The sequence below is a fragment of the Phalacrocorax carbo genome, chromosome 6 (genome assembly GCF_963921805.1).
Source record: "Phalacrocorax carbo chromosome 6, bPhaCar2.1, whole genome shotgun sequence".
Lineage (NCBI taxonomy): Eukaryota > Metazoa > Chordata > Aves > Suliformes > Phalacrocoracidae > Phalacrocorax > Phalacrocorax carbo.
Genome location: NC_087518.1, coordinates 37416750 through 37428936, shown reverse-complemented (window position 1 = coordinate 37428936; position 12187 = coordinate 37416750). Strand labels below are relative to the sequence as shown.

The 12187-nt window shown below is 41.4% G+C and overlaps 1 protein-coding gene across 11 annotated transcripts in view; it reads left to right on the top strand.

Annotated features, from left to right (window-relative positions):
• Positions 1–3405: 3405 nt before the first annotated feature.
• The window catches only part of KCNT2 (potassium sodium-activated channel subfamily T member 2), a 144229-nt gene continuing 135447 nt past the window's right edge, over positions 3406–12187 (top strand). For 2 of the 11 annotated variants that reach the window (XM_064454748.1, XM_064454750.1), the window contains exon 1: positions 3408–3767. In XM_064454748.1, the coding sequence (XP_064310818.1) occupies positions 3673–3767 (95 nt within the window). In that variant the 5' untranslated portion in view covers positions 3408–3672. Of the gene's footprint in view, positions 3768–3947; positions 4219–4864; positions 4905–12187 lie in introns of those variants that run through there. The other 9 variants (XM_064454747.1, XM_064454744.1, XM_064454743.1 and 6 more) reach the window with 7 other exon arrangements.

The following is a 12187-nucleotide window of genomic DNA, read 5'->3' as shown; positions in this document are numbered from 1 at the left end:
GTCTAGCCAATTTAGAAAAATTTTAAAAAAGTGATTCATTAGTCTATTTTCAGTCCCCAAGTCAGGGCCACAGAGGCTTCTGACACTACTCAGGGCCAGAATCAGCCTGAGAGTACAAACCTACATTTATTCCTTGAAAGAACTGAGCATAGATCACAGCTTTTCTTTAACACGAAAACACAGGGGAGGGAGTGCCTAGGTTGAACATAATGACCCAGTACAATAGTTCCTATATAACAGCATCTGTCTCCAAGCAGATGATTCAGTGTATTCTCAGCTTGAAGACATACATTTCCCAGGTGTTTTGAGTTGCTAATCAAAATATTAGATTTAGCTACCTAAAATCCCATCTCTGTACAATTATATATGCTTAGAGCTTTTCAGAGTGACCAGGCCTCATACTGTCAGGCATGCAAAAACACAGCTAATTTTATGTTGGAAAGACTTTATATTACTTAGGAGCACAAAATTAAGCTTCTGTATAAATTGCATGACTGTAGCCTTGGTTATGAGTTTGCTTTCTATTAGCTCTGCTCAACTATTTACCAGGTTGCTAGTTTACCAGACAGCTATTACCATTCTGAAATGCATTTCCATGGTAGAAAGAGTGCAAAAGCTTCTGCTACTTAGCTCCTTAAGTATGAAAACAAATGTTAAATTCATCAGTTAAGGTGGAAAAATTAATGAGGCTGACAGAAGATACAGTAGAAACACCATGAATTTCCCAATTGATCTATGATTCATAGACTTCAGAAAAGGACTACAGCTAGCCTAACTACTTTATTTTTATAGCAAACCATATACAAGCTCCACCCAACCTCAATTTTTGGCAAGATGAAAAGATACCCAGAGAGAGAGAAGAAACAATGTTTTCTTAGAAGAGACAGCCTGCTCAACTGGAGAAGCAGCCAAGAAAGAAAAAATTCGCCGCATGTAAAAGATCCTGGACTTTTCTTTCTTTCTTTCTTTCTTTCTTTCTTTTTTTAAATTAGACTTTTAGGGAGCTCTGACCTCAGAACACAGCATGGTAAAACTGGCAAGAATGTGGCAGCGGGGTGGTTCACTATTTTATTTATTTCCCATATCAGCCAAAGCAAAGAGTGAGTTACCTTTGAACTCTTGCCACATATGTGCATCTGTTTTGCTTTATCTAACAAGCCTTTCTGAGAAGAACATTGTAAATGTTGAATGCAGCAAGCTGTGAAAAAGGGTAAGCATCATACCCCAATGATCATGGCATTTTACAGAACCTGGGATGCAACATTGCATTTCTCTAAAGAAACAGCAATCTGAGAATCTATGCTTAAGAACTCTGTCCTAAAGAAGGAAGGAAAGATGCATTGTCTGTAACAACAGCGAGAGAATCTGAGTCCTGAATTACACTACCTGTTGGTTACCTGTAGAAATCTTCCTATCACAGCTTGAAGCTCAGAGCTGGGTTCTCAGCAGGGCACATTGTTATGTGGTACACTCCAGGCTGCCATACTTAAGCTAATACTCTATGTGCCATATCAACTTTTAACTAGCTTACCTTCTACACAGAAATCCAACTAAATGGAAAATAGAAGGCTCATTCTTCAATACACAGTACGAATGCATGGACCTAATTAAATATGTGGTATTCAAACCACATTTAGGAAATAACTTCTCGTTCATCACTTAGCATTTGATCCAGCAAAGTGTAAATCTAAATATAAAAACTGCACCAGCATTAAGAGTCTGCATGATTTCATTCTGGGGAAGGAATGCTACACCTGAATAGTTTAGGTGAAGACCTAATCTGGGAAGTCAAATTATGACAGACTGGGAGAATGTACTAATATTTATGTTTACCAGAACTGGGGTATTAGATGCTAAGTATGACAGTCTAGATTACAGTGGACCTTTAAGAGCAAATCTAAAAAAACATTACTCACTATTTCAGTTTGGTGACAGTGAATTCAAACAAACCATTGTATCAGTAATACATGCTTCAACAGTCACATAAGAAATTAAAGTACTTTCTAGAGTGTCTTCCATTTTCAGGCATTACCTACAAAATTCAACCATTGGAACAATTCATCTTGCTTATAATTTTACAGGGCCTGTGCCACCACTGCTGATAGGTACAATAAAACCCCAATTAATTAAAAGTAGAAATTGACCAATAGCTTACCACGTTTGCATGTGAGATTTCAGAAGCAGTTGGCTCAAAGCAGGATCAGACATACACTAGTAACTGGATATGCCTGACGGACTAAAGATGAGCAAGAGACAAAGTTATGAACGACCCAAATATGCTCAGATGACCTACCATCAGTAACATGGGGTCTGCACAGAGGGTCCCTACAGCTTGCCAGGACAAAACCCCTAATTTTTTAAATTTCAGGGTTTACAGAAAGATACTTCTGAGGAACACTGAGTTGCTGGAGTGTGTCCAGAGAAGGGCAACAAAGCTGCTGAAGGGTCTGGAGAGCAGGTCTTATGAGGAGTGGCTGAGGGAACTGGGGTTGTTTAGCCTGGAGGAGGCTGAAGGGAGGCCTTACGGCTCTCTGCAACTGTCTGGAAGGAGACTGTAGTGAGGTGGGGGGTTGGTCTCTTCTCCCAAGTTATTAGTGATGAGAGGAAATGGCCTCGAGTTGTGTCAGAGGAGGTTTACATCGGGTACTAGGAAAAATGTCTTTACTGAAAGAGTGGTCAGGCATTGGAACAGGCTGTCCAGAGAGGGGGTGGAGTCACCATCCCTGGAGGTTAGGAGACATGGAGGTGTTTGGTTGACCGTTGGACTTGATGATCCTAGAGGTCCTTTCTAACCTTAACGATTTTACAATTCTGTGAAGCGCCAGGCGGTACAAGAAGAGGCTGCTGGCTGTAGGAGGCAGGCTTGTGAGGGACCCCCAAGAACGCCCCCAAAGGAGGGGCTGGGACCAAGCTGGTGCTCAGGCTATGAGGCGACTCGTCCAGCCAAGTACCGTTCTGAATGCCCAAAATGGGTACCGCACGGTATCACCTCCACGGAGCCCCCCGCCCAGCCGCGGCGTGCGGGGGCACCCGAGACCCGGCAAGGCCCTCCGAACCGCCACCGCGAGGGGACAGGCGCACCCCTCCCGCCCGCCTCACTGAGCCCGCCACGCCGGCGGGCCGCGGCAGGAAGGCGGCGCTTCACGGCTGAAGGGTCCGCACGCGCCCCGAAGGGCGAGGAGCCCCCTGCCCTGTACGCTAATGAGGGGGCTTCACTGGTCGGCGGGCAGAGGTTCCCGCGCGGCCGCTGGAGTGTGAGCGCCCATCCCATTGGTTCGCTTGCCAGCGGCGGCTCCAAACACGTTTGCGTGGCGGCGGACAGTTCTTTGTTGTCAACGGCGGTAGCCGGCGGGCGGGGTGCGCGCGGGGCGGGGCGTGGCGGGGCGTGGCGGCCCCCCCGCGGCGCGAGGCCGAACTTCGCAGGCAGGGGTCTGCTAACGCCACTCCCCTCGGCGCCGGGAGCCGGGCCGCCCGCCCGCCGCCTTTGTGCGCGCAGCCCCCGCGCTCGCCGGGGAGGCAACGTGCTCCGCGCCGCTCCCCGCCCCCGGCCCCTCCTGCCTCGCTGGGCTCTGCCTCCCCTCAGTCGTCTCGGTGGGTGGGGGGCTGGGGGGGGGTGACTGCCCTCCGCAGGGGAGCGGCAGCGGCAGCGGGTGTTCCCCTCCTCCGGGCAGGATGGTGGACCTGGACAGCGAGGTGCCCCCGCTCCCCCCGCGGTACCGCTTTCGGGACCTGCTGCTGGGCGACCAGGGCTGGCAGAGCGACGACAGGTGAGCGCGCGGTCGGCGGGCGCAGGGGGTGACAGCTCGGGAGGCAGCGGGGGTGTCCGTCTGTCTGTGCGTGTGTGTGTGTGCGCTCCGCGGCGGCGCCCCCCGCCCCGCCGCCAGCCCGCCCGAGAGGGGCGGCGCGGCCCCCGCGGCGGGTCGGCGTGGCGGCGCTGCCCGGGCGCGGCGCGGCCCCGCTGCCGGCGGGCCGGGGCGCCGTGAGGGCAGGCACCGCCCGCAGCAGGCCAGCCGCCGCGGGAAACTTTCCCGCGGCAGGGATGCGACGGGCGCTGAGGGGCTGCGGTGCCCCGCCGCGCGGCCGGGCCGGCGGCGAGTCCGGGTCGGCGCCCTTCACCGAGGCGCTGGGCACCCCGCAGCCTTCGGGGCACGGCCGCCGCCGCAGAAGGGCACTGCCTTTCTCTTCCCTACGGCTACGGTAGGAGGAAGTGTGGGACAGGTACGTGCCTGGATAGCGCGCACTGATGGGAAACCCCAAACAAAATACGCTTCTGCCGCTTGCCGAATGGCTAACTGCCGGGGTCTCTGGGTGTTTTTGTTGTTCAATATGCATGCTTCTTTACATGCAGTTTCTTTTCGTGCTAGGATCCTAGGCTTGGATGTAACTACCGTTAATTTATTCCTTCATGAATTATTTCAAGGACCGTCAGCATCTTTAATTACAAAACGATAGAAAAAGGTATTTGTTTGTATCAAGTAAAACAATGTAATTAAAAGAAAAAAAACCCCAACCCTTATGTTAAAACAAGCAGGCAAAAAAACAGGAATGTGTGTTTCATTTCAAAATGGTAAACGAACAGTATTCATGAACACCAAACAGCATCATGCCACTCTATTTGACCATACAACCTGGTGTGTCAGTAGGCTATTAAACAATCCCGCCTCACAAAATTATGTGTGAGATCCACTTTGTAGTAACAATTTATTGTGGTCAAATGACAGAAAAGCAAAATATGTAATGGCATATTGGATCGTTTTTAATTCAATATATTTACATTGTCAGAATGAGTCTTTAAGTCAGCAGTCAGAAACTTTGATTTTAATGCTGCTCTACGTTGTTTAGATTTTAACCACTTTCCAAAGAAAGATGGAATCTCACTGATTGGTAATCACAAGAGCATGCAGGTATGTAACTAATTATTGCCTTTGTTTCGGAGAATATGCTATACATTGAAGCAATTAAACAAATGTTTGTTCAGACAGTTATGAAATGGTGAATGACATCTTAAGACAGTCACAGAAAATTAATGCTGTTGGTTGGAAATGACAGCACTGTAACTACATAATGGAGTTACAGAATATGTGTATGAAAGCATGGCTTTAAAGTTTAAAAAAATAATTACAACATAAGTATATTCTGTATTCATAACTAATGATCACCATATTCTTTGAGATTTTAGAAAATGTAGATCTTAGCATCTTAGGCCTGCATTGTATTTTCTACTGGAATAGGAAAAAAACGCCCAACCTTTCTTATTTTATCAACTTTATTTATTTAACTAGGGTTTTGATGGCTAATATACACAAAATATTCTCTATAGACCTTTTTGGACTACTTTGCGGCTTAACAGTTTTGCCTGCTCTAATTTAAGCTTCTGTCAAGCACTTCCCTGATACCAGTTCTTTGACCTGAACTTTGTAAAGTTACCTTCTATGGAAGAAGCATGATCTGGTCTCAGATGGGAAATAGAGTATAAGCAACTGCACAAACCGTAGCATCCATTTAGCTAGAGAAATGTCTATTTCAATTCTATGTGCACTTAATGAAATGAAAATAAATAATCCTTAAAAAAATATTGATAGCAGAATTATAGCATAGGAGTATTGTAGAGCATGATTATTGTTGGGAAATTGTAGCAAAGGACTAGTGGAAAATGTTACTAATAATTAAAAGTTACTTTTAATTATTTAATTAATATGCAAGCAAGCATTACAGGAAAGATTTCTGGCACATCTGAAGTATAAAATATGAATCCAGGACTGAAAATGGCTAGTGGAAATGGCTTTCTAGAACTTCAGGTATTGTCCTGTGCTGAGGCCAGACACAGATACACTGTTGGCAGGAAGGCTGTGCAGTTGTTTCCCCACAAAGCACAATCCTGACTGCGTTACAGGAGGCTGTGGTAGCAGCGCACTCTCCTCCAGCTCTCCAAGTTACCATAGCAGTCTCTTCTGATACTAGCTTTCCATTAACCGAACAAAGTTCATTCCTAAAAAAATCTTGAGTATTGTCTTTTGTTTGTCCACCTTACAACAGGGTCCTGTCCAGATTCTTGTTTTTCTTTACTGGATAATGTAACTTTTAAAACTTAACTATTAATCCAATCCCATGTTGCTGGTATTTTGTTACTATCCATTATAGAAAAAGCTTATATGGTCTGCATAGAAATATTGTCAAATGGAATATTTAGAATATTAGATATATTTTCAGGAAATATTTAATGAGAAAGACTGCAGACCTGTGGGACCCTGAGATCAATTGCTCATTAGTTAGTAATGATTAGTATTACGCAAGTATATCTTATTTTTAGTTGATTGCTTTTTTGTCTTTTCTTTGCACCCTTATGTAAGTGGTTCAAGTTTGGTTTTGGTAAAGCATATCTTCTTTGTTCTATTCTAATTAGTGTGCAGTATAGATATTGTTGAATGTGTTGCTCATATCCTCTTCAGCTGAATGGACATTAACTATGAATGGAATATCTGAACACTAAAATACAGTTGAAGTAGCTTTATAGTATGGCTACACAAAGGCAAGTGATCAAGATAATTAATTTCAGGAGATTATTGGCCCTTGACTGAGATGCTGGAAATAATTTTCTGCGTATTTCCAGTTCACTGCAATGTCTTACTTCCACTTGCTTTCAACTCTGGCAGTCTGATTTATATCCAAGGTTTTCCATCTGTGTGGTCTGTGAACTTTAGGTCTGTTACCAGCTGAACTCTGTCTTCTATCTTAGTCCCATTCCCTTTTTGATCTTTCCAGTCTGTTCATCCTTGAGTTCTCTCTTTTCTCCTTCCATTCTGCCCTTTCTGGAAAGATGCTCACTTTTTGCTGGCTGGGAGGCATATGTTCCATCTCTCTGTTTTCAGATGCTTGTTGATCCTTCAGAGAGGAGAGGAGATGGAATTATTCCTCTCATCTCCACAAACTACCCAGGATTCTGTGTCTCCAAATCATGGTTTTGATAGCATTGTTTGCCAGTAAGTCATATGGTGGTATTTGATAGTAAATATGATTGAAATAATATATTTATATATAGATACAGATAGATATATTTCTGACATAAGCATAGTACTCAGTTTTGAAACCTTACTGGTTATGTTTCTTTAGGAGGAGAGTTTGAACAGCTATTTCTTTTAAATGATCCTGTTCATTTATAAAATGCCCATATGCTAAAATGCTTAGCTGAATGTAATAGGACTCTGATTCAGGACTCTTGTTCTTAGATCTGTACCTGTTTGAAGACAGATTTCTAATCTTCATTTTTTTCTTGAGGACTTCTCCTGTGGTGGAGCTTCCCTCAGGCTTCTTTTCTTTTTTTGGTGTCTAGCTCATGATCCATTTCTTAGCTATACTTCTCCAATACAGTAACAGCCATCTCACTGCTTTTGCATTTCTCTCCCAGAAAAATAATTCTACTTGCATAGCTTATATTCCTAACCAACCTTGCAGTTGTTTCAGTAACAGATGGGTTCTGGGCTGTCATACTCCACAAACCACCAAATTGGATTGTATATTATTTTTTATAAAAGAAGTTGCTGTGTGCAGAAGAACATGATGAATCTTTGGCAAATGCGTTTGTTCAGGAAATAAACTATTTTGATAATTTATTAACATTCTTGAATTTGCTGAGTGATTTATTCCCCCCAACCCCCCGAAAAAAGTTGGCTGTTAAAACCAGTTTTGGTTTTTGAAGGGCTAGATTTTCAAAGGCCCTGCATCCTTTTGGAAACTGGGGACGAAGCTTGATGCTTACACTACACACATTTTATGTGGCGTAGTTAAATATTCATTTACTCAGAGAGATAACTCTGGGTAAAAACTCACCTGTTTTCCTGTCACTATGTAAAATATTTAAATATTTTCTGGATCAATCTGAAAAGCTTCCACAGGACAGCATGTAAAAGATCAGCCCAGTAGGTAGAGTGTATGTGTGTCAAGAGGGTGAGTTCTGTGGCAGGCAGGGTACTGGACCAGGTTTCTTCTGGCCATGTAAATATCCTAGTCACTGGGCTGAGGGTAAAGAGAAGATTCAGTTATTGACTTTTTCACTAATTTTGTAAATATAATTCATATCTGTGAATCTCACATTTTGCTTTCATTATTGAAAGTACCTGAAACTGAAATGAACTGTTTTTATTTGCTGCATATTTTGAGATGTTTCTTGACCATCATAATGCAATTTGTCTTTCAGTTTGGCTGCTGGGGAAGGGAGCAGAAATAAAGGGGGAACTCAGTGATTAACACAAGTTATTCACCTGTTAATTCAGTAAGGTTTTACTGAATCGTGATTGTAACAGTAAATTACATAATAAAACATTTCATAAACAGACTGATTATCGATCCTTCGTCTCACCAGCTGTATTGAAGAGCAACACAAATAAAAGTAGAAAACATCCTATCTACTGAAGACCTGACATGTTTAAAGCTGGTAAATAATTTGCCTCAGAGAAGGGGAGAAAAGAGGGTATTTATTTTAGGTTCCCATGTAAGTTTTGAAAAGACACAATGAAGTTACTCACAAAAAAAATGGGTTTTTTGGTACATATATAGCTACCATGTACTTCAGAATGGCCAAACCACAGGATACTAGAGGTGTAAAGAAAGAATTCTAAGTTAGAAATAGAAAAAAATTTACATTCTGTCGATATCACTGCTTTTTTAGTAAGGTCAGTCATATAAATTCAGTGCTTGAGTGCCTTGCAGAGCATGATCTACCTCACATTTCTTAAACCATTTATGTACAGCTGTCTAGTCCATTTTTTAGAAGCTTATAAAGATATAAAAGCTTCATTATTTTAGTAAATTTAAGCAAGCCAGAAATGTTTCCCACCATTGAAGAATGAGTGCTTATACTAGTGAACTGTTCAAATTTCCCTTTGCTTGCTTTGGCCATAACCAGCTAGCCAAAACTGTTGCGAACACTGTGGCACCCAGGAATGATTTGGCACTTTGAGTGTCCAAGGAAACACTCCGAGCAGACAAGTTGCAGGGGTTCACCCAATTTGGGAAGCTGAAACAGATTTCTGATGCTAATGTATGCTGTTTTGTGCCATTTAACAGTGCCTGGGAATGTGCCTGGGCAAGTTTAACTTGCTTAAAGATGTACCCAGAGAGGGTCAAAGTAATTTTATTGTGAAGGTAACCCATAACACTTTAACATTACGGGCTGCTGTTCCCATTTGTGCTGCTAGTTCCTCTCTTTCCGGTCTCCTATATTTCCTGCACAGTCACCCATTCAGATTATGCATACATGGTGGACTGTGTTGCAGTCCATTTGTAAAGCACAGACCTGCTCATGCTTGGTGCTTTCCTTCTTGAAATATGCAGTATAGCCCTTATACATCAGCAATAGGTGTGTTTTGTCCCAGAGTCCTTATAAAAGGAGAAAAAAAACCCCCAACTTGCTGTTAAAGAACGTTGATTTATTGGAATAATACTTTTCCCATGACATTTTAGAGAAAGAAAAAGAGAAACATACAGATTCTTTTAAAAGTATGCAGAGTGAGATTCATTTTATTGACTTAATAAAAATGTATATAGTATTTTTTATTTATATACTTTTTACACTTTAAGTCCCATTGGGATTGGGTAAGATTAAGGAGTATTTTGGGCCTCCTTTGGACTTTGCACACCAAGGTAAATTTTATCAATGCTGAATATTACTAGCAATATTAATTAAGAGACCATGAATATGAATTAAGAGACCACATTCCAGCATTGAATTGCTGAATTAATACAGTCTGTCGTATGAACAGGTCATTTGACAACACTAAATATCTATTTTATACTACTGTTTCATTCTACTGCCTGTGGAAGTTTAGCATTGTATGCAGAGCTGATTTGTTCTAAGAAAAAAAATCACTATTAACTGTGCCACTTTGAAATCACATACAGCAAATGAAACGGAAAGAACAAAAAATGAGGATAGAAACCCAATATATTTTCCAACTGCCACCCTCGAAGCATCAGATTTCATAACTTCTACATGCTGTTGCAATAAGTGTTTACAATTTCACAGTAATGGAACAAAAATTTACATTTTAAAATTCTGTAGTTTTTTTCTTTTCTGTATGTGTGCATAGACATAACTGATATTGGAGCATACCAGTTCCAATGCCAATGTAGACACATTAACTGGTACTGGAAATACATTTCCAATCCTGCTTCTGTACTGAGATGAAAATTTGAGTCGTTTTGCTATAGTATATACTTTCATGGTGAAACTACAGAGCTAAATTTTACTTTTGCGCAAGAACTGTTCTTACATTGGATGCTTAAAGGATTAAATTAAAATCAGCTTTCTCTTCTGATGTGCTTACTGCATAATGAACATCACCACCTATCTGGAAAGGAAAGAGATTTGGATAACACAGAACACCCCTACACACCACTTGGACAATTGTATACTGCTGGCTGTCATGTTGACTGGTGACTTTCAAGGAACAACTCCCTACAGTACATCTCACATGGCACTTTAACAGTCATTTGTCACAGTGTGAATTAGTGAGTAAAGCCTTTCCTTTGTCTTTCGTTTTGGAAATCACCTGAGAATGTTAAACTAAAAAGGGATAAAAACCCCCCACATTTCTGCATCAAGTGATTTAAAATATCTGAGTCTACATTCAACTTGCACAAAAATTCTATTATAATTTCCTCAAAAGAAAATTCTGTTATGGTTTCTTCAAAATGATCCTCCTCCTTCCTTGAAGAAATACTTCAGTCAATTTGGCCTTCTCATTTTAGAAAATATGTTAACTTTTATAAGTTCTTCCATTTAACAGAGGCTACAAAATAAAAGGACTTAGGCAAATTTCATCAAATTTATCTTGACTTGCCCTTGTAAGTAAATTTTCAAAATAAAGTGATTTAGAAGCCTGAGTTCTATTGTAAAAGTTTGATTTTGATAGCAACTGCTCAAGAACTTAAAGGGCTAATTCACTAAGAGAGCAAGTGTTTTCATATCTGCAGTGAGACTCTGCACAGTACTAGTTGGAAAGTTTGAGTTGCCCTAAACCCTGAAGAAACTTGTGGCATGTACAAGCCAAGCCCTTTCTCACTGTGCAAAACAACCTAAATTAAAAAAGCATTATAAAAAATACTAACATTTGTAAAACCACTGCATCGGCCACACCAGGAGGTCCGAGTTTACACTTTTGTGCAGGTTTAGGAGTACATTTCTGTGTAAGTGAACTGTTAATATATCTCTGTAGTTACCTTCCTTCTAAATTTATCTTAGGATTGGGTCACTATTATAGATAAAAGAGGGAATCAATACTTGCGCGGAAGGAAGAGGAAGTAGCAGTGCTGTTGGCCTCATGAAAGTTTCTGTTTTAGCATCATTCTTGCAACAACAATGGAAGCAAAAATGCATTATTTTTTTTTCTACATTCCACTTAAACTAGCACACATTGGAATTGAGGGAAGGACATGATCAGAGAAGAGGAACACTTCAGTGCTGTTACAACTGTATCTGCCTGAGGAAGACTTTGGTGGTATGCCCCAGCAAAAGTTGTCTAGTGCAGAAAAGGTTTAAGTGTTCAGCTTAAAAACTGCCACAGAGTTTTCTCCTCTGGGACAATATGATGAGCAGTTTGTAAACGTGCTTGGTACTTCAGTCATTACTTAATTATACACTTATTACTCTACAGCTCTTATTTTTCCATCTAGAACTTGATACATGCTACTTTACATCTAGCAGACATTATAATGCTCCATGGGGAACCAAAGCAGTTCTTTCCCAAATGGTTTTTATCTTAATTTTATGATTATTATTCTATCACAGCCAATGATTATGATTATTTTATAACAGTAAACTTCTGTCCTGCACTATGATGCATTACTCTCAGAATGACTCTTCCATAACAACAGGTAACATTGATTCATATTGTCTCCCTTTTATCCTGTAACAAAGAAATAGCACTTGGAGCATCAGAAGTGTCTGAAGCTTTAAAATACTTTTATTGTAAAATAAATCTGCCAACCATTTCAGTGCTACACATTCAGTTTCTAGACTTCACAATTAAACGTGATCTTTTGTACTGAATTAGCCTGGAGAAGAGAAGACTGAGGGGGATTTCATAAATACCTATAAATATCTGAAGGGTGGGTGTCAGGATGATGGGTCTAGACTCTTTTCAGTAGTGCCCAATGACAGGACAAGGGGCAATGGGCACAAGTTGGAACA